This window comes from Miniopterus natalensis, chromosome 4, assembly GCF_054644295.1.
Source record: "Miniopterus natalensis isolate mMinNat1 chromosome 4, mMinNat1.hap1, whole genome shotgun sequence".
In the NCBI taxonomy this organism is placed as follows: Eukaryota; Metazoa; Chordata; class Mammalia; order Chiroptera; family Miniopteridae; genus Miniopterus; species Miniopterus natalensis.
Window position 1 is genome coordinate 50,048,810 of NC_142084.1, and position 22,048 is coordinate 50,070,857.

The following is a 22,048-nucleotide window of genomic DNA, read 5'->3' on the forward strand; positions in this document are numbered from 1 at the left end:
CCTGTATCTCAAACTCTCAGGAAAGAAACATCAAGTCACTAAAGAACATTTTTAACTCCAATTCTGTGCTAAAGAGTGTCCTAACTTAGGGTTCTAACATAGACTCCAAACTCAGGTATATAGTATACACCCCCCCAAAACCAAATAACTTATGAAAACAAATAAATTTTTTTAAATGACAAATACCCTCGACTTTTTCCAATAACATTTCTAGTCATTAGCTTCTGACAGCAAATGGTTTAACTGGCCGCACTACACATTAAGAGCAGTTTATATATATAAATCTTGAATGCTATCCTAAAAAGCCCAAACTAAACACAACTGCTCTAAGGCAGAATACAGTATGTACTTACAGTTTTAGTGTTAGACCTACTCTTGTATAACATTCAATATGAAACCATTTTTCTTAAAGACATAAGTTTATGATATAAGTATGAATTCAACAAATTACAGAAAACTAAACAGTTATCTTTTTATAAATACTTTACATACAAATGTATATTTATTTATAAAAAGTGATGCTTCATCTTTGGGGAGGGATGACAAACTGAAACTTGAAAGTGTCAGAAAAATGGGAAAGGATTACTTTAAAAGTAGAAATATGAGAACACACGAATGGAACACATTTTTTAAAATGAAATACAATTTCCAGAATTTTAAAAACAAAATAAACCAAAACCAAGCAAATTAATTTAGAAAACATAAGCCCACATTTTATTTTAAATCAATATTTCGATCAATAGTTACCATTTAAAAATAGTTCTATTTAAAGGTTGCATTCAGTGCTTTATTTATGTTTATAATAATGCTCACCTATGGCATTTCTACCTCTATTTTCAAATAAGAGACTGCAGTTCAGAAAATTAAGTCATACACCCAATAAATGAACCAAGAAGTTGCATCTATCTATCTATATGATTCCATAACTAGCTAGTCATTTAGCTCTGTAATCCAGCAAGACTTTCAAGAGGTCTCCTGAGAATCGGGGCATAAACTCATTACAATCATCTCCTTTCTCTGCAAAGTAAGGTGGACAAATATTATCAGCTCACATCACTCATTAAACTTAATTTCCTTCTTTCCTGCCTTTCTGTAATATACAGGCTTAAAAGCAAATACTCAAATTCCCAGCCTCCTTTGCAACTAGAAGGAGCCACATGACACAACTCTAACCAAATGTGTCGAAAAGAAGTTTGTGGTATCCCAAACCTAAGGAGCAGAGCAGGCGTGCTGATAACATCCGCCCATAAAGCTTGCTCCTAGATTTCTTCCAGCTCTATGGAAGTAGGGGAATCGGCCTTGGCTGGTGTGGCTCAGTTGGTTGGAGCACGGTCCCCTAAACCAAAAGGTCCTGGGTTCGATTCCTGGTCCGGGCACGTACCCTAGGCTGCAGGCTCGATTCCCAGTCTGGTGCATACAGGACGAAACCAGTCAATCTTTCTTTCTCTCTGTCTCTGTCTGTCTCTGTCTCTCTCTCCCCCCCCCCTTTCTCTAAAATCAATGAACAGATCCTTGGGTGAAGATTAAAAAAAAAAAAAAAAAAAAAAAAAGCCCAGCCGGGCGTGGCTCAGTGGTTGAGCATCGACCTAGGATCCAGGCGATCGGGGTTTGATTCCCGGTCAGGGCACATGCCCGGGTTGCGGGCTGCAGCCAATCAATGACTCTCATCATTGATGCTTCTATATCTCTCTCTCCCTCTCCTTTCCTCTCTCTGAAATCAATAAAGATATATTTTAAAAAAGAAAAAAAAGAAATTTATTTTTAAAAAATTTTAAAAAATTAAAAAGCAGGGTGATCAGACATGAATAAAGATTGGAAACAAAGCTGAAATGCATTATTTTTTAAACTCATGAGTTTCTAAAACTCATCTCTAGTTGTTTGGAAATGTATATTTGATCAAGTAGTTTCTTAATAACTTAAAAAATATAACTCAGCTAAATATTTCTAACAATTTGACCCAGCTTTTTCTAATAAATTTGAGTGTGCTTAAAAGAAAACGGAGTTTGCAGGACTACATAATGTAAGGATTACGCACAACAAGAAATCAGAAACTTACTGCCTCGAAGAATTCTAATAGTTGCTTATATACAAAACTAGACAAATGTTAAATAGGTTTAGTCTACACCTAACCATTTTCACATTTGTTATTTTATAAGAGTTTTATTTACTTCAAAGCCTGTCCAGGTCTTTTATTTTTTCACTTGTTTCCTCAATGCAATTTATTATTGAAAACATCAAACAGGAAAAAAAAGTCTCTTAAAATAAAGAAAATAAATGGTTTTATGTCTTTATAACTGAAAATAGTAAATACTTTCCAGCTTATAGTTTATTTGTAGTTATCTCAACTATCAGGTCCCATATATTTTAATCTAATCTTCCAGCATCAATTAAGTTATATCAAAGCAGTACATAGTACACAAAAACAGCACCCATTCTCCAGTGTTTACCACAGAAAAGGTGGGTGACTAATGGGGGGGGGGGTGTTCCAGTATATATATATATATATATATATATATATATATGGAGGTGGGGGGGATGAAAAAGATTTGTGGAGACATTTCTACCTTGAGCTGATTTTAAAACAAGTTGCTTTTTTACTTTTTGAATTCTAACAGAAAAAGTCCTTCACAGTCTAAATGAAAGCACCAGCCACACTCTGCTTGGATAGTTTTATCATCTGTAGCTATAACAGTGCCTCTAAGTAGGCTTTTTAAATGCCCTTCCAGTTGCCACTCCCTTCCCTCCCCTTCCATTCTCATTCCTACCAAAAGCAACAATTTAAAAAATGTTTAAATTCACAAGAAAGGAAAAGAAGGGTGGGGAGGGACCTACAACCCTAATTTCACCTAGACTGGCTTCCTTAAGCTACCACCACAATTTCCTTTCCATTTTGCTTCATGTGCTTATGTCTTGCACATTTTTTTCTTATATCAAATCTTCTAATTTACTTAAATTCAGGATCATGAAACATTCAACACTAGTAAAATACACTGTATCTTGTATATATCTACAAAATTCAGGTAGGACTAAAGACGAAGAGATAGTTAAAAGTTATTGTGTTACCCTGGCCGGTTTGGTTCGGTGGTTAGAGTGTCAGCCCATGGACCTGAAGGCCAAGGGCATGTATCTCAGTTGCAGGGTCGATTCCTGGCCCCAGTTGGGGGTGTGCAGGAGGCGATCAATAAACATGTCTCTCTCATGTCGATGTTTCTTTCTCCCTCTCCCTTCCTCTTTCTAAAATCAATAAAGATTTAAAAAAAAAAAGTTATTGTTTTAGCTCTTCTTGCCCATTTATTTATTAGGTTGTGTGTGAAGTTTCACCAGTTGTCCTAATAATTTTTTCTGGTCTCCAGCATCCCACATCTCATTTGGTTATCACGTTCCCTTAGTCTCTTCCAACCTGTGACAGTTCTTCAGTATTTCATCTTTTCATACCCTGGACAATTTTGAGTACTTGACAGTTACTTTGTATAATGTCCTTAAATTTGAGTTTGTCTAATGTTTTCTGACACTTAGATTGAAGTCTTTTAATAAGAATCCGGCCACAGATGTGCCCTATTCAGTGAACCATGATGCTGATATGTCTCATTATTGGTGACATAGCCTTGATCACCTGGTTAATTTGGTGTTTGTTTTCTTCACTATAAAAGTATTGACTTCCTTTTATAATTAATCAATCTTGTAGCAAAGATACTTGGAGACTATGCAAATATCTCTGATATTTGATATATGATACTTTTTTTTCCAAAATATACCTTTATTGATTTCAGAGAGAGGAAATGAGAGGGAGAGAGAGAGATAGAAACATCAATGATGAGAAAGTCATTGATCAAGCCCGCAACCCGGGCATGTGCCCTGACCGGGAATCGAACCCCGATCACCTGGATCCTAGGTCGACACTCAACTGCTGAGCCAAGCCCGGCTGGGCTGATATATGATATTTTTTATCATACTTTCATCCACTAATTTTGGTATCCATTGATGACTCTTGCTTACAATTATTTCTGCAATGTCTGCCTACTAATTTTCTGTTTCCATCATTCCTTCTGCATTTTTTTTAAGACAGGAAGAGAGAAACATTGATGTGAGAGAGAAACATCGATCATTGCCTCCCACACACCACCAACCCAGGGATCACACCTGCAACCTGGGTATGTGCCCTGACTGGGACTCGAACACAGGACCCTTCAGGGCACAGGACAACACTCCAACCAACTGAGCCACACCAGCCAGGGCTCCTTGTGCATTTTTTATTGTAATTCTACTATAACAAGGAGCTGTCTCTTCTCTCCCAATGTTTTATTTATTCAATTATTTATTTACATTAGTATGAGCTCATGGAATATTTTTTCCCCTAGAGGTTATAATCCATTATTTACCTTGTTGCTCAAATTGTCCCCTATTTGGCCACTGGGACCCCTTTGTACATAAATTCATTAGACTTCCTTCTGATTGTAAAAAGTGCTACTTCATTTGGGGAAGGTCAAGTAATTTCTCTGAGTGAGGAATCACTGATGGCTAAGACTAACCCTACCACTTCCATTATGGATACATACATATATACATATATATGTGTGTATATATATGTATATATAAATACATATATATATATATGGAAAGAAACTGTATATATTGAAATATCACAATGCATTGTACTATTACACCTCTTGCTTAGCCAAGAAGTCATGATCTTTGGTCTTTATCTTATATACATTATAGAATTTTCTCACCATTGTCACTATTTAAATCTCTCTCTCCTTGACTCTCCACCCCTAACCCACAAACCCCATATATTACTGGAGAACATAAACCCAAACCACTCAGTGGCAACAGCAGAAATTCATTTTAGCCAAAAGGTAATGAGCCTTACTTATGCTGAGTGAAAAAAAGCCCATCCTTAAAGGTCAAATACTGTATGATTCCATTTACATAACATTCTTGAAATGACAAAATTATAGCAGCGAAGAACACATTAATCTTTGCCAGAGGTAGGGAGGGGAGTAACTATGGCTTTAAAAGGGAAACGAGACATTCTTGTGGTGAATGAAATTGTTGTGTATCTTGACCATCAATGTCAATGTTCTGGTTGTGATGTTGCACTGTAGTTTTGCAAGATATTGGTAACAGGTAAAACTGGGTCAAGAGTGTGCAGAATCTCTGCATTCTTTCTTAATACTGCATGTGAATCTATAATTATCTCAACCTAAAAGTTTATTTTTAAAAATGAGTGAGTTTTAACTCTGGAGTGAATACTCAGAAGAAGTCAGATAAACACCACAGATCCCCAACCCCCAGATCCACTGATTGCTAGTTTCGTTTCTAGGAAAGTTAACAATCAGGCCTCACCAGGAAAAACATCTAACGGCTATTTCTTCTTTGGGGTATTTTCTCATTAGCTTTTATGTTAGGTAGGAACAAATACCAACAGCTAGAGAACAGAAAGGTACTGAGGGCCAGATGTTATGGTGAATGTTGATTTGTCAAAAAAACTACCAACAATTAAGGATCAAAATGTAAAGTTTTGTTTCAATTCATTTAGCTCGTATTAAATATTTGAGGAATCCTAAACCTCCACAAAAACCTCTATGATTTTGAACTTGCACAAACAAGCAATGAGAAATTATAGCAAGAGGGAGGAGAGTTTTAGTTCCAATGACAAAGTCAAGTTCCCCTTCGAGTCACTGACACCGACTCCTCCAAAACATTTTATGCTTAATGATAAAGCCCAGAAATTATAGAGCCACGAGAATTTGAAAGGCGACAACTAAACTTTCCGCTCCACAAAAAATAACCTCACCCACCGCAGCCACACCAAAGGTAAACCATTTCACTGACTTAAGAAGAAAAGAAAATACCTGAAAACACCAAGAAACACATACCTCACACTGTTCAGTCAATAGTGGCTAATTAGCATGTGAGAACAAATATGTGTGTGTTTTTCCTGGAAAGATAAAAATCCTAAACCAAAATAAGGTGGCAATCAGCTTACTATTCTCCCCACAAAGGCTGACATGATAACCACTGAACTAACTATATCTATTCAAAAGCTCTGACCAAGCTACAAACAATTATATGTACTACAAACTGCTTCTCCTTCCTAATTAATAATATAAATTAATCTAGCTAAATAAAAAATAGTGTGGGGAAAGAATACGAAACTGTTCTCAAAGACTCAAGACAATCCTTACATCGTGAGTCAATTGTGAATTGTTACATAAATGAATTCACTTTTGCCTGCTTAAATTCAGACACTCCTTGACTCTTCCAAAGGATGGGGTGCTCTGAAATCATATTATCATTACAGGTTAAGAAATACTAATGTATTTAGCATAATGATATGATAAATCAGACATTTCATATTAGATCCTAAAATGCACATACAGAAGATACCAAAGTTTAAGGAAAAAATAGTATAAGTAAAGAAGAAAAAGAAGAAATCAAGATAATTATATTCAACAACTTGGGTTTTTCCCCCAGCGAACTAGGAAATGCCCATTACTGTCATCTGCCATGATTCGAATGTAATGGCCTGATGTGAGCGTAGCCGGGTGCAATGAGTAGCTGATACAGACGTGCACACATTCAGCCAGCCTGTCCAGCAGAGTGTATTCCTGCATATTTCTAGTCCATCACCACTGTGTAATTCAGGCTCCCAACCATCACAAGCCTGAGGAACAGATACAGCCTTTAACAGAAGCTTCTACACTCCAGTGGAGTCATTCCCCATCCCCTACTCACTCCCTCCCTTGGCTCCAAGCACATTAAACAAAGGTCTACATACATTCTCTCACAATCATGTGTGCTGCTTACACAACAGTGTGCCAGCCTGGAGCATCCTTCATGGGTCCTACTCCTACTGGTAGGTGAATTCCTACTCACCCAGGACTCACCACATGTACCCACATAGGAAGACCACCGCCTCTCACTGCTGGCAGAGGCCGGCTGTTATAGCACTAATGAGTCACATCCTACTTACAGGGCACAATAGGCTGGTGAATTACTTGAGGAACATATGTCTCATTTCATCTTTGAATTCCCGAAGCTTGGAAAGTAATAGGTATTTCATTAAAATGTGCTGCAGGGGGACCTCTATCATTAGACATTACACTAAATAGTAAGTAATAAATGTACTTTCTTTTACTGAATCCACTAAACAACCTCAGGAAGCTATTACTCCCATTTTACAGGTGAGGAAACTGCTGGCAAAAATGGGGTGAGAAGAGGGAATAGCCCATAAAATACAGGTATCAAGGAACTATCACCAGTGTCCACATTTCCATATCTCTTTAGTCCAAATCAAAGTTACTTCAGGTAATTACAATTCCTTAAAAAGTAAGTTTTCAAATGACTCAAGAAGTACTGTGTTTTTAAAAGGTCTTTATTTCAGAATTAACTTATATTCGAGGCCTATGCCACTATTACTTTATGTCATACCACTTTACCTGACTTGAATTTCAAGTATCACCAAAGGCAGATCTTATTGTAATCATGTAACTCACACCAAAATCCACCCAGATAAAGTTTTCTTCAGGCCAACAGTAAATTATTTTATTTTATTAATATGTCTTTATTGATTTCAGAGAGAAGGGAGAGGGAGAGAAACATCAATGATGAGAGAGTCACTGATGGGCTGCCTCCTGCACACGCCCTACTGGGGATCGAGCCCGCAACCTGGGCATGTGCCCTGACCAGGAATCGAACCTCGATCTCTTGGATCCTAGGTCAGTGCTCAACTGCTGAGCCACACAGGCTGAGCAACAATAAGTTTTTTTAAAAAAAGAAAGAAAAGAAAATACCCAGTGCATTTTCTTACGGAGCAAAGAAAATCAGACTTCAGAAACTGAGCTTTCAAGTGGTAGTAGATCCTACCTTTCTTATTAAATGGCAAGACTGTTAATAAAATGATAGTGATTAGAGGTTATAGCTGTGTTTTTTTTTTAATTTCCTTTCTTTTTTAAATTTTTATGTATTGATTGATTGATTGACTGATTGATTTGAGAGAGAAACATCACTGTGAGAAACATCTATCTGTTGCCTCCTGCACGGGCCCCAACTGGGATGGAGCCAGCACCCTGGGTATACGCCCTGGCTGGGAATGGAACCCAGCACCTTTTGGTGTGATGTTCCAACCAACTGAGCCACGCCGGCCAGGGTTCCTTTCTTATTTTTTAATTGTTCTGTAAAAGCCCAAGGTCTGGGAAGGACTGCGTTAATCCAGTCTCTACACACAGCACTGCAGTTGGAGAGATTCATTCTGAACCTCAGCCAAGATATGCAAAGCTAATTATGGAACTGCTAATTACTAAACGCTTAAAAGGTTATTTGAAGGCGACTAACATAGAAGGGAAAAAACTCAATAATTTTTTACCATAAATTTAAGTCCTCACTTGTTTAAAATCACCTGCTAAATACAATCTGAAATTACTATTTCAGTTATAAATGTGTGGGTTTTTTTAACCTACAAATTCAAATATCATTGTTATGTAAACTAAATACTTGTGACCAAACAGGCATTACTTTGTAAGACATGCTTTCCAAAAATTACACACAGATCCTTTAGTTGTGTTTTATGAACAAAAACTACTTAAGAAGCAAATATTTACTACAGAACCCCAAAATGAGCGAAAATATCATCAAAGTATAAGTTGTCAAATGAAAATATAAGACTGCTCATAAACAATGATAAAAAGAAACTCAAACAGAAAATTTAAGTATAAAAGACACAATTTTTCCACTAGATTTGAAAGTTAAATATTTACCACAGAAACTCTTTTGTGCAGATTCTCATAATTTAAAGTCCTCTGGGGGAAAGGTATTTTTCAGTCCTCTCATTACAACTGAAGATGTATTCTACTGAGTGACTGTGCAAAGAATTGAGTCTTGTATTGTTAGAAACTCTCAGGTCACAAAGTCATGAGTTAGCAATTAAATCAAAAGGTGCAACAGCCAAAACAAAAAAAATGTTTTTCAATAGGGAATAACAAAGTAATATTATTAACTAGAATATAAGGTGGGGCCATTTTACACTCACCAATTTTAAAAGTAACTTTTACAGCTAGCTAAAAACACAATAAATTAAGTCTTTAAAGTGGAGGAAACAATTCTGCCATAGATGTTTCACCTGAAGAACTAAAAACATTATGTATTTAAACACTCTACAGAAGCAATTTCAAGGGGTCTGAACTCAACGGCTTAATAAAATGGTTTAGAAAAAATCATTTTATTGTTTAAAGCCTTGGGGGATAAAGCTGTTTGTAATTTATTTACGTCTTTTACTTCACTAAATTGCTTTGGTGACCAAGCTTCCCATTTACCTGATTAAAGACATAAACCCAAATAGTTTAATAAAGCAATTACTTAAGAGTCCTGTTTTTCAACAGAGGTGCACTGAAAAACATCAATAGAACGTTTAGTGTTCATTATTTTCAAGAGGCTTTGTTATTCAGAACACAGTGCCCCATTGACTAGAACTTAGCAAGGTTTCCAGACACACAATATGGGACTCGGGACACGCCTTGGATGAGAGACGGCCTTTACCCTCCTCTCCGAATATCAGGTGAAATAGTGACAGCCCCTTAGATCTGAATATTCATGATGTGGCTGAAAGGTCAGGGGACAATTTTTTCTTTTCTCTCCTTACCTCTCTAATGACACGCCTAAATAAAACGTGTCCCTGTTTTCCAGGTGGGTCTGAAAAGCTCCCCCATTTTCAAAGTCCTGTGTTTACACTGGGGCTCTCCCCATGCCCAGACTCTCTTCTAGCTCACTACTTAGGTTACACTAGCAACATCACAACTACTTCTAGGCAACTGTTTGACCTAAATACAAAACTACGTCTTCAGAGAGTTTGGGAGAGAAACTGGACTGCTGGGGTTAAAAGAAAGAAAGTGGATTTAACAACAACAACACATTTCTGTATTTTCCTGTATTCTTTAAAGCACCTTTCTTTCGCCTGTAATGAGAATCACACAGACCCCTTTCCAGAGTCTATCCTGAGAAACAGAAGGAAGCGTGACAGCAAACTTTCCCAGCTCATATCCTCCGGTTCATGACATCGAGCTTATTAATGTCCGCCTTCCTTATATTACAAAATTCTCACTCTCAAGCATTCATTAAAAAGACAGTACAGGAAAGCTTCCTGCCCTGCATTAACAAGGCACCACATGAAAAGCACCTTCAACCCAAACATTTTTTACTTTTACTTGAGTCAGTATCAAACGTCCGGAAGCTCCCTTTTTTGACAAGCCGGGTGAAGGTGGAAAACATTCACATTCAAACCTATTTTCTCTTTAAAACAATAATAAATAAACGTGGGGGTTTGCATTAGTAATAAGCAAATGAACATCAAAGTGAATAGGGCTGACATTTAAGGATGTAGGAAACGTTTGGTAGCTTTCTCTCTGTTTACTTGTTGGGTGAAGGTTTGCTGGGGGCATGTGCGGCCTTCAGACCGTCAATGAAGCTTTCATCCTGGGGTGTCAGTAGTCACTGGCCCACTTCTGACTCAGGCCGACTTCTATGCTGGGTCCCTTTTTATTCTACACAAACTGGCACAGGAACAGGAAAGTTTAACAGTTCATTTACTTGGCACAGTCCACATGCTGTCACAGTGAAGGTTTTGTCTCTTCCAGTCTTGTTTGGCGAAACAGGCCCCTCCCCAATAGGTTTCCAATCATTGCCATCCTAATTAATCGCCAAAAGGCAACACCACTTCCCCCCACCTCTGATTTCCACTAAAGGCCTCTGACGTCACTTTCTGACCCATCTTGCTAGGTTCTAACATTCTCAGCATGTGTGATGTCACTTGGCACTTCAAAATTGAATTGTCTCGTTGAAATTTGCTTTTCCACTGCACTGTAACTGGGGACGAGCATTTTCAGAGGCAGGAGACTGATTCAAGGGTCCATTTTAACACGAATAGTGGATAAGGCACATGAGGGTCAGCAAAATGATGCCCAAGGTCATGACCAAAGCAGGACACTGTTTGTGTTTGATTAAAAAAAAAAAAACCAGTCCCTTAGAATAGGAACTTTGTGGAGACACCGTAAAGTTATCACCCATCTCCCACACATTTGGTAAATATGTGCAATCTATGATCCCCCAGATGTGATGGCTCCATCAAGAAAAATGAAAAATAAAAAAACGGTACCAGGTGCCATTCTTGGGCCCTGTCCAAAGGCAGCCAATGGGAGATTCTATTTTATTCTGCTCCCCCCCCCCCCATTAAATCATCATCATCAACGTCAGAGAAGAGCATTTGGATTTGAACAGATGGCATCCAACACTTCACAAGCGCAGCAACCCTTCGGAGCATCAGACCCTAAACGTCTGAAGGCCCAGGTTCAGAAGGGCTCGATCTGTGTTTAGAGGGCTGGCGGCCAGGCGCGCCGCAGTCACCGCCCCAACGCTCGGGACCACGCGTCACTATCCGGTTAGCGACTACAAAGCAAAAGGAAAATCAAACCACCACATTTTTATAAAATTTCCCTCTCTCTAGTCCGACTTGAAACGACCAAGTCCAACCCCGGCGGCCACGCTGCGGTCAGACAGGACGAGGGAAACAAGCCCGCAGGTAACCGGGGGCGTAAAGGTTAACAAACTTCTCCGACGGCGCGGCACCCGGGGAGCGCGCGGGGCGCCGTGCCCGGGCGCCGCGGACGGAACGCGCCCGCCGTTCACACTGAGAGCGCTGACCTAGCTCCCCAACTTTTCTTCCCCCTTTCACTGGAAAACGGCATCTCTTTTTCAAAAGAGCAAAATCACAAATACACAAACCTTGCCCGGCGTTTTACTTTAGAAAAAGGCCCGCCCGGACGATGGGTCCTGCACAGACCCGGGCCAGGTCCCTGCAGAGCCTTTGCAAACACCCCGGGACTCGAAGGGCTGGGAAGGACGGGCCACAGGCTCGGGAAGGACGGGGTGGCGAGAGGTGCCGGCCGCGGGGAGGTGACCACCCCCCTTCTTCACGCCCCCCAGACTCAGAGGAGACCAGGAATGGGGAAGGCAGCGAAAGGAGAAAGCCGGGCGGCGGAGAGATGAAGCCAAGAGGGCCAGGGGGAAACGCCCGGAGATGGGATGCGTCTGGAAGTTGGGGTGCTACTGGGAGAAGCGGGGCGCGCGGGGCGCACTGTGCGAGGAAGCGCTGGGGGGGCCCGGGGAGGGCGCAGCCTGAGACGCGCGGACGCGGCCAAGTCCCGCCGGGTCTCACCTGCGCGGTCCGCTCCGCCGGGTTCTTCATCACCGCCTGGCGGAAGCTGTTATCCACGTAGGAAGCCATGTCAGCCCGCGGGCCGGGCCGGGGCCGCCGCGCGCCCCCGTCGGCCTCCTCCCGGCCCAGCGCGGCCGCCGCCTCCGCCCTGCGCGCTCCGCCCGCCCGCGGCCAACGAGCCAAACCGCGGCGGCGGCGGGGCCCCGGGGGGCGCGGGGGGCCGGGCGGCCGGAGCCCCGGCGGGAGAGCGAGGCCGAGCGACGGGCGCCGGCGCCGCTCCCGAGACCCGCGGCCCGGAGGGTCCCCGCGGCGCGGTCGGCGGCCGGGAACTCCCCTTCCTCCGCCGCCTCCTCCTCGTCCTCGCCGCTGGGCTGGGCAAGGCTTCCTGGCGCGCCCGGCTCCCTCCGGGCCCCGGCTTGACACGCCTCCCGCGGCTCCGCTCGGGGGACGGCGGCGGCTCCTCCTGGCCCCCGCCGCGCGAGTTATTTTTAGGGAGGTACGAGCGCCCGCGAGCTGGGGGCGGGCTGCGCGCGGGCGGGGCCTCGGCTCCCCTCGGGCGCGGAGGGGCGCCCCCTCCGCTCAGGGGCTCGCGCCGCCGCCGCCGCTCGGGGGTCCCCGGGAAACACTCGGGTCGCCCGCGTCCCCAGTCCTCGGGCACGGGGCGCCGCGGGGAAGGCGGGCTCAGGTCCGGGCGCCGCGAAGCCCGATCGCCTCGGCCGCGGTCCGCGCCGCTCCCGCCGGTCTACTGCGCTCGGCCGCGCCTCCCGGCCGCGGCTGCATCCCCTCGGGCCGCCTCGCCTCCGGGGCTCCGGCCGCCGCCCCCCATCGGCGCGCGGAGCGGGCTTTCCAGGCGCCGGCGCCGCCGCGGCAGAGCGCCCGGCCCGCTCGCTCTCGGCAACTTTGTTCCAGGTCCGTGCGCGGGGCGGGGGAGGGACGGGGCGCCGCGGGCTGCCCAGGTCCGGGCTCCCGGCGGCGGGTCCGAGGGCCGGGAGCCGCGAGCGCGCACAGGCCCCCTCGGAGAGCGCTTGGGAAGCGGCGATTCCCCTCCTCTTCCTCCGCCTCTTCCTCCTGCGCCTTCCCCGGCCGCCCGAGCCGCTCCTCAGGGAGGAAGCGGCCTCCGGGGCTTGTTGCTTTGTGCTGCAACCATGGTGAGCGGTGAGTGACAGGGCCCGGGCGAGTCGGCGGGCGCTGCATCATCGCGGGGCGGGGCGGCCCGTGCGCCCGGTCCCGCCCCTCGCGGGCTGGGCGCCCGCCCGCCGGCCGCGCCCTCGCCCGGGAGCCTCACCTTTGCCTTTGCCCAGGTGAGCGCACGGCTGGGCCGCCGCCCGCGCGCCGCGAGGAGCCCCGAGCAGCCTGGCCCCGGAGAGGTGGCCGAGCCCCCGCGTCCTGGCCCTGCCCCGGGCGATCGCTCTGAACCCAGGGGTAGGCTCCCGGCTGCCGCCGAGCCGATCAGTCCCTGAGGGTTTATGTTGTTTATTTGTAACCGACCGCGGGGAGCGCGCGCCTGCCCTGCCTCCCTGCTCACCGTGGCGCCGGGAGACCCTTCAGTGGCCACGGAAAATCAGGGAGACGGGCTCGTGCCGGCATCAGCACTGCTCCCAACACCGCCCCGGGCGCGCAGACGCGCCGCCTTTAAAGGTGTTGGCGAGACCCGCACGGGCCTGTGACCTCCGGGAGGCCCTGACGACCCTGGTTCTGCGTTAGGCAGAGCGATCGGCCTGATTCATGGCTCCCAACCGTCCTGCTGCTTCGCTCCCCGCTCCCCCTGGCTTTTTGAGCCAGGTCAAGGTGTGTAAGGTCAGCCAAGCCCCAGGAACAGCTCTGCTGCTCTGGTCCCAGGGTTTTATTTTTATCTGCCTCCCCGCCCCTCCTCTCCCAACAAGTTCATGTTTTGATGTCTAAGTGGAGCCTATACTTAGAAGAGGATTGTTACTTTTATGACCTGGTGTATTGAACCTATTCCAAAATTTTCAAACATGCTTTTTAAACATCTAGTTTACTTTAAACTCTTGGAATAGGTTGTGAGCATACATTTTGGGGGTCCTTACGTGACTCGTGTGGCCTCTAATTAGAGAAGGGACTGTGAAACTGGATCCCAGTTATGACTTGTATCTCTAGACCCTGTTCTATTCCTCCTGCTGAAACTGCTTCCCCGTATTTCTCTTTCGCCCCTCAGCTGAGCCCGAGCGTCAGATCCTCTGTGACACAGACCACCACCTTGAGAGCAAAGAACATGAATAAATGCCATTACAGCACCGTAAGGAGAGAGGAAGAAAATCAGATCCAATGAAGTGAAAAAATATACCTGACATCTCCATCTGGTGTCTAATAGACATCTCGGAATTAACATGGACAAACCAGGCCCCGGGTCACCTGCCCTAAATGTACCCCACCCACAGCCTTCCCCTTTCCAGTTAATGCCATCTACACCCTTCCAGTTGCCCAGCTGAAAAAACGTCGGAGTCTTTCTTGACTCTTTCCTTTCTCTGACACTCCACAGGGTCAATAATCCTACCTGCTCTGACCTTCAAAGTACTATATCTGGGATCTAACCTCCACCTACCACTTCTACTGCCATGACCCTGGTCTTAGTCAGCAGCAACTTTTGCCTGTATTTTGCAATAACCACCTACCTGGTCTCCCTCTTAAGGCGCTTGCCTCCAGCAGTATACTTCGAGTCTTTTGGGTCCAGCTCAAGTCACTCCTCTGCTAAAAAGTAAAAATAAAAAACCCATTGGCTCCCCATCTCATTTACGCTGAAAGCCAGAGTCCTTAACATGGCCTAAATTCCTGTGGACAGGGTCCCCACCACCCCTTCTCTCTCTGACCTACTAGTACTGCTACTACTACTACTCTATCCTTGGCTCGTTTTCCCAGCCCCTTGGCCTCCATGCTGTTTCTGCAACACAAGGAGCAAGCTCCGGTCTTATGCCCTTTCCATTTGCTGTGTGCTCTGCCGCCTGAATTATCTCCCCACTCCCCCCAGCCCACCAAAAACAAAACAAAACCTAGAACGTTGTTCCCTCACCTCCTTAATATCTGTATTCAAATGTCATTTTCCCTGTAACTTCACGTGCCTTAGCTCTCTCCCTTTTCTTACCACCACCTAACATATTATAATTTCACCTATTTGTTTTATTTATTGTTTGTCTCCCTCCACTGTAACGTATGCTGCTGAAGTCAATGATTTTTGTTCCCTTTTTTGCAGCTATTTCCAAAGACACAGTGTAAATGAATTAATAACCATAGTGTCACATTTTGTGTGTGAGAGATTGTTATATATATTATCTCACTTGGGACGGGGGGGCAGCAGAGAGGCTGGGAGAGAAATCCTCTCTGAACCTGTTTTCTGTTCTATAATAAAGGAGTAAGAACTGCATGCCCCAAAGATTTGTAAGACTCTATTATGACATATGCAAAGTACCCTGCGTAGTGCTTGAACCATTATATGTACTCAACAAATGATAGTTGTTGTTTTTTAATGTTTTTATTGATTTTTTTAGAGGGAGAGGATGGGAGAGGAATAGAAAGATAGAAACGTGGATGAGAGAGATACATCATTGGTCGGCCGCCTCCTGCACGCCCCCTACCAGGAATCAAGCCAGCAACCCGGGCATGTGCCCTAACCAGGAATCGAACCATGACCTCGTAGTTCTTGGGTTGATGCTCAACCACTGAGCCACACAGGCCGGGCAAGTCATAGTTATTTTAAAGGATCATTCTCATCCTATTCCTGTGAGGTTAGTGGAACAGTTATAATCCCGTTTACAGATGAGGAAACAGACTCAAATAAGCTACCTGACTTGCCCTCATTCCAGGCCTGCCTTTAAATTTGGAAGGGCCTGGGACAAGCTAAGAAATGGAGACCCATATACTCTATGATAAATACTTAAAGGTATGAATTAACTGGATCATGATGTTGCAGGGAATCCTGGCTTCTGGCCTGAAACTTGCACCCCATGTTCTTTCCATCTCAACTCCATCCCATACCACAAAAAGGCTCACACACATGAAAAACACCCAGCCTGCACATCATAACTACATCATATAACCCTCACAAAAGCTACTCCTTGGCGATTCCTCCTGCCGTGGCCCAGCCTTGGGAGATCAGGCCTCGAAGTGGCAGGACAGTAAGTTCCAGGGTTCAAGTGCTCAGAGAGTATGGAACTCCTTGTCCTGTGTGGAAGGGTAAAGCTAGAGCAAGGCTCTTCAAAGCCTGGGCAGTAGGCTGGAACCCCAGATCTCACAGCCAGAAAGTTAGGAATTCTAGATGCAAACCCAGCTCTTTTCTCCTGAATGCTCTACTGTGATTCTAAATTGCTCCAGTGACCTCAGGTAAGGCGTAATAGTATGTCTTATCCACCAACAAAATGACTAGCTCACTTCTAAGCTATCATTTGACTTCAATTAAAGCTAATTTTCCCACTATAATCTACTTATCTGCATATGTCAATAATGCTAATCACCATTTAACATCTAGGACATCTGCTACATGGCATGCCTTGCTGTTTTTGTTTTATATATATTTTTATTGTTGACAGTACTACAGACGTCCCCCATTTCCCCCCCTTTACTCCTACCCATCCCCATCCCAGGCCTTCCCCACCCTATTGTCTGTGTCCACGGGCTATGCATATAAGGATATAAATTCTTTGGTTACCTCTTCTTGTCCTCACCCCACCCCCCTCCCGCACACACAAACACCCCGAGATATGTCCGTCTGCTCCATGCCCCCATGCCTCAGGTCTTGTTTTGTTGGTCAATTCATTTTGTTCATTAGAGTCCACACACAAATAAGTGAGGTCAGGTGACGTTTGTCTTTCTCTGACTGGCTTATTCACTCAGCATAATGCTCTCCAGGTCCCTCCCTGCTGTCTCAAAGGGTAAGAGATCCTTCTTCTTTACAGCTGCATAGTATTCCATGCTATAAATGTCCCACAGCTTTTCTATCCACACATCTACTGATGGGCACTTGGGCTGTTTCCAGATCTTAGCTATTGAAATAATGCTGCAGTGAACGTAGGGGTGCGTGTATTCTTTCCCGTTGGTGCCTTGCTGTTTTATTACCATTTGAGCACCAACAGCGAGCGTGGTATAACACGGACAACACAATTAGACACAGAATTTGCCAATTAGTCTAAACTAAACGATGTCAACCAACCATAATCACAGTAAACTATCTACTGCACCGTATCCTAAAGGCGAGTTTTAAAATGAGAGTTTCTTTGTTCTGTCTCTGCAACCATCATATTATCTAGAAAGTTGTTAGAGGATAGATAAAACACAGGGTTTTAAGTCTAGAAATACATTTAAGTCCTGGCCTTATACTATTCTACTTGTAACTTAAAAAGCTTTGGTCTTTCCAACTGTAAAATCTAATACATTCCTAAATATGTCGTGTAAATTAGGTGCTTAGAGTCATCTTTAAAATCCAGTTAAAATAATTTTGTTTTAAATTCCTGTGAGTCCAACTATGACACAAGATTAGGGAGGGTTTGATATATCTTTACCTATCTGTATATCTATATAGAGAGGATCATTTTGCTAAAAACAAAACAGCCTGGCTGGGCATGGCTTAGCAGTTGAGCATCGACCTAGGATCCAGAAGATTGCAGTTCAATTCCTGGTCAGGGCACATGCCTGGGGAGTCAGGGGTGTGCAGGAGGCAGCCAATCAATGACTCTCGTCATTGATGTTTCTATCTCTCTCTCTCCCTCTCCCTTCCCTTCTCTGAAATCAATAAAGATATATTTAAAAACAAAACAAAACAAAAAACACACCATATTGAGTGTCTACTATTCAGTCAATAAGTATTTATTATGTGCTGTGTGCCAAGTACTAATCTTGATGCTTGGAATTTTAAATAAGACAAACATGTTCCCTTCCCTGGCCTGTGGGAGCTTGTTCCACATGCCAGGCACTTGCTTGATTTACTCACCTCACCTAGGACAATGGCAAGGGTGATAGAAAGCATCCAGGAAGCCGCCCTGCTCTGCTAAGACAGGAACTGCCTCTGATGACCATGGTCTCGTTGTTACAACCCTCTGTAGACAAGTTCTAGAGTGGACAAAGTCGAGTTCTATTACCCTCCCCACAAAACATTGTTTTCCATTGTTTTGCAGTAACCTCTACCCTTGTAGTCAAGTCAGTAAGAATCTCAGGAGAGTGGCTGTAGTTTAGACACCGTATTATTCTCAGTGAGCACACTCCGCTAGGAAATATTGCATTCACCTACAAATAGCATTCCAGAAAGTCCCTGGTGGAGAGTACAGTTACAGACACCCAGGGAGAGGTACAATGTGTTCATAGGACAGAGCTCATGGAACCAGTTAGGATTCAGTGTATCAAAAGCACAATTAGAATCAGACTTTTAGGTCTGATTTTACAGGAATCATAATAAATTCAGTTTTGAGGATGCTGCCATGTAAGTAAGAAGGACACTAATATAGATGTCATGTAAACGCTTAGGTATTTTAGAACTGGTTCTAAGGCCCTTTTTTTTTCTTCTCTAACTTGTCAAAATTGTTAACCTTGGTTCTGCCTTCAACATAAAATAAAATTAAATAAATAAATATTTAAACTAACAAATAAAACTGTTCCATCTAGTTACACTATTGTATCCCTCCCACAGACATAACTACTTTCTTTCATCGATTTATTCACATCTGAAATATTGGGCCAGTGGGAGAGAACCTTCTTCATTTCCTTACTGTGAGAAAGCTGGTGCTGACATTTCTAAAAGGAAATGCATTGTTAAACTTTTGATCCACCGTCAATTCCTTCTTTTGTTGCCTAGTGTTTGGCACTTATTTTTATGAATTGCCCTGTAAAACTGTAGTCCAGAATCAGTCGGCCAATTCAAAGGGGTTTAGGTAAGATATATAGACAATTTTTTTAAAACCTGAAAGGACTTCACTTTAAAACTTAGCAATGTAAATGCCACTATGCAGTACTTGATGCATAGATTTTAAAAGCCCATACTGCATATCATAAATGCTCAAGTTAATCTAAAGATTGAAAAAAAAAATCTTCAAACATTCGAAGTTAACCCAGTGAGGTAATTCTGTCACAATGGACCATTGTATAAAATCGTATCTGAGCTTCTCCAGTTATATTAAGGTCATTACATAAATACAACTGAAATTACATCCATAAGCAAAATGGTATGCAGTGCAGAATTTATAAATGTGTTCCCGCGAAGAAGAGCAGCCACAATTATTGCCAGCTCTGGTCTCCACGTGATCTTCAAGGGTAAATGCACTATGCTGTATACTACAGCTGTCTGCCAGAGGAGTGTCAAAACCAGACAAGGTCACTTGATCGAAAAGGACTGTATTCTTGGCCAGCCGTGATTTTTTTAAATGCCAATATGAATAATCATTCTGAAGCCATGATTATTTAATATTTGTTAAATCCAAGACTAGTGCTAGGCAGCAGATGTACATAAACAAAGCGCCTATGCGTTGAGCTTACAAATCTAAATTAGGCAAAGGAAGTGAAGGGCAAACAAGGGCGTGGGAAACGCGCACTGAGGGCCTGTTTGGACAGCGAGGCTGTTTCGTTGTATTGTTATTTTGGTTTTAACTATCAGAAGGTCCATGATGTAACACAAAAATTTAAAGGAGGGGACTCAAAGGAGAAAAAGCACATTGCTTTCATGGGAGTTAAGGAAGGAAACCTTAAATATAAATTGACAAAACGTATCCGGTTCGAGACCTAAAGGAGGAAGGCACAAGGAAATGGCAAAAGAGAAACCTTGAACATTGCATGGGATGTGAACATTGCCCAGTAAAGATAACACAGGAGCCGAGGCTGGGAAGAAAGTAGAATGGCCTGAGCCCTCGAGAGGCATAACACAATTGGCCCTGGCCAGCTTTGGTGTTTTTCTTACACTAACATTTTACTTATCACATAACAAATATGACCAGTGCTGGTAAGACATTTAAAACAATTCCACCTTATGCTTATCTCACCTACGAGGAATGAGCCTGTGTCGTCATACTGTCTATAAGAATCCAAATATAATTAAATCACATTAAAGACCAAGGTAAACCCACAGTACTCCACCCTGACCTGGCCAGGTGCCTCACGGGGAGGTCTGTTGACACTAAAGAAACAGAGCATAGAAGTGATTGGATTAACAACCTGATCACCTTGCTGGGGGGAGGGGGGGGTGTAATGAGCTTTATAAGGGCGTAGTGGAATGTATGACAGAAGTGATAGAGTGGAAATCCTCAGAATCTACTGTCAGGCAGCCCTGGATTTGAAAGCCTATGCTGATATACACGAGCTTTGGGACCTTTAGGACAGAAGTTAACATCTCTGAGCCTTCGTTTCCGTCCTTCTAAAATGTCGTTAGTAATATCTTCCAGATTAATAATATGACCATGACTCAAAATAGGATTTATAAAAGGAAATACTCTTTCTCATCTGTCCCTTCTCCCTACAAGGAATAGTATCGACGATATTTATATGGCCCTTCAAGTCTCTAGGAAAGAAAGATTTTAGGTTAAAAATACATTGACCTAATTAAATTTATATACAGATTTTTGAACTTAGAGAATTAAAATATGCTTCAACTGTTGTATTGTAAATAGCTCAGAGCCTCAAAGGCAAATAATTTTCCATCTGAGCCAGTGGTTCCCAAGTGGGGGTGGCCAGCGTCTTCACGGTGCTAAGGGTGCTGGCACCACAGGACCAGCCTCTCCTGCTCCCCAGGGCAGAACAGGAGCTGCTTATCTGTGTCACACCTGGTCTGGTGGTGTCTCCGCCTTTATCAAATAAATGAAAAACTGGAATTTACGCTTACAAATATTGACTCTATTGCAGGTTTATATCCATTTCAAAAAAAACAAGAAATAGTTGCCATGTACTAATTTTTGTGCTACTGTCCCATTTTTTAAGTGTCACAATTGCTGATTCCAAATATAAATATGTGTAAGTCTACACATGGTACTCAAAGACTAAATCTAAAAAATGTAACACAGGACCAAACGAACCAGAGAGATCCAATTTAGTTACATACATCGTATGTTGGTGACTTTGGCAACTCCCATATTTGTATCAGATTTTTAAACCCAAATCAATCTATGCTTCACCCTGGCTGACCACGGGCCACAGAATGAGGCTCCAGGCTCCTGTCCATGCCCTCCTCTGCCCAAGGCTGGCTGCAGTGTTACCAGAGGAGTAACCAAGGGGAATCTATACAAACTCACCTGAAGCATTTCTTCCACCCATTTGTCTTTATGGTGATTTAGTGGGGGAAAAACTTTCAAGAGCTGCTTTCTTCACTGTGATACAACTTCCGTCTAAAACTAAGGAAGCTTGTAAACACAAAAGCGCACCGGAATGTCCAGAAGAAAGAGTAACAGCAGCATTGGCGTTGGGTGCCACACCAGTTGGTTTTCTCCCACCATATACAAGAGATCTCAAAAGAGCATCTGAATAGCCGAGTTGTCCCATTAGAGCATCCGCAGTCTGTGCTACTATGTTGGGCTCAAAGTTAGCCGTGGATCTCCTCCCTGGTACCTGCCAATATTAGACCGCGCTCCTCTGTATGTCCAAAATATTTCTTTGACTCTTCTTTTCAAAACAATGAGATGGGAATTGGAGAAAATAAAGGCTTTCTGAAAGTGTTTCAGTTCTCCCTTCCCCACCCCATGAAACAAAGCACCAGGCAATGTCTCCAGCACCCAGTTGTCACTGCAACTTGCCCTGAAGTGGGATTCGGACTCTGGGTCCAGGATTGGGCCATTCATGCAAAGCTGGAGACAGACTAAACGGAAGGGGTAACCTCTGTGAACAAGGCCAGGCAACCACTGATGGCAGGGAAAGGAGGAG

The 22,048-nt window shown here is 43.7% G+C and overlaps 1 protein-coding gene across 6 annotated transcripts in view; it reads right to left on the reverse strand.

Moving 5' to 3' along the window:
• The window catches only part of RAPGEF2 (Rap guanine nucleotide exchange factor 2), a 218,203-nt gene extending 205,888 nt beyond the window's left edge, over window positions 1-12,315 (reverse strand). For 4 of the 6 annotated variants that reach the window (XM_087816523.1, XM_087816524.1, XM_087816525.1 and 1 more), the window contains exon 1: window positions 12,209-12,315. In XM_087816523.1, coding sequence (XP_087672649.1) covers window positions 12,209-12,277 — 69 coding nt within the window. In that variant the 5' untranslated portion in view covers window positions 12,278-12,315. The remainder of the gene's footprint in view (window positions 1-12,208) is intronic. The other 2 variants (XM_087816527.1, XM_087816526.1) reach the window with 1 other exon arrangement.
• Between the last annotated feature and the right edge of the window lie 9,733 nt (window positions 12,316-22,048).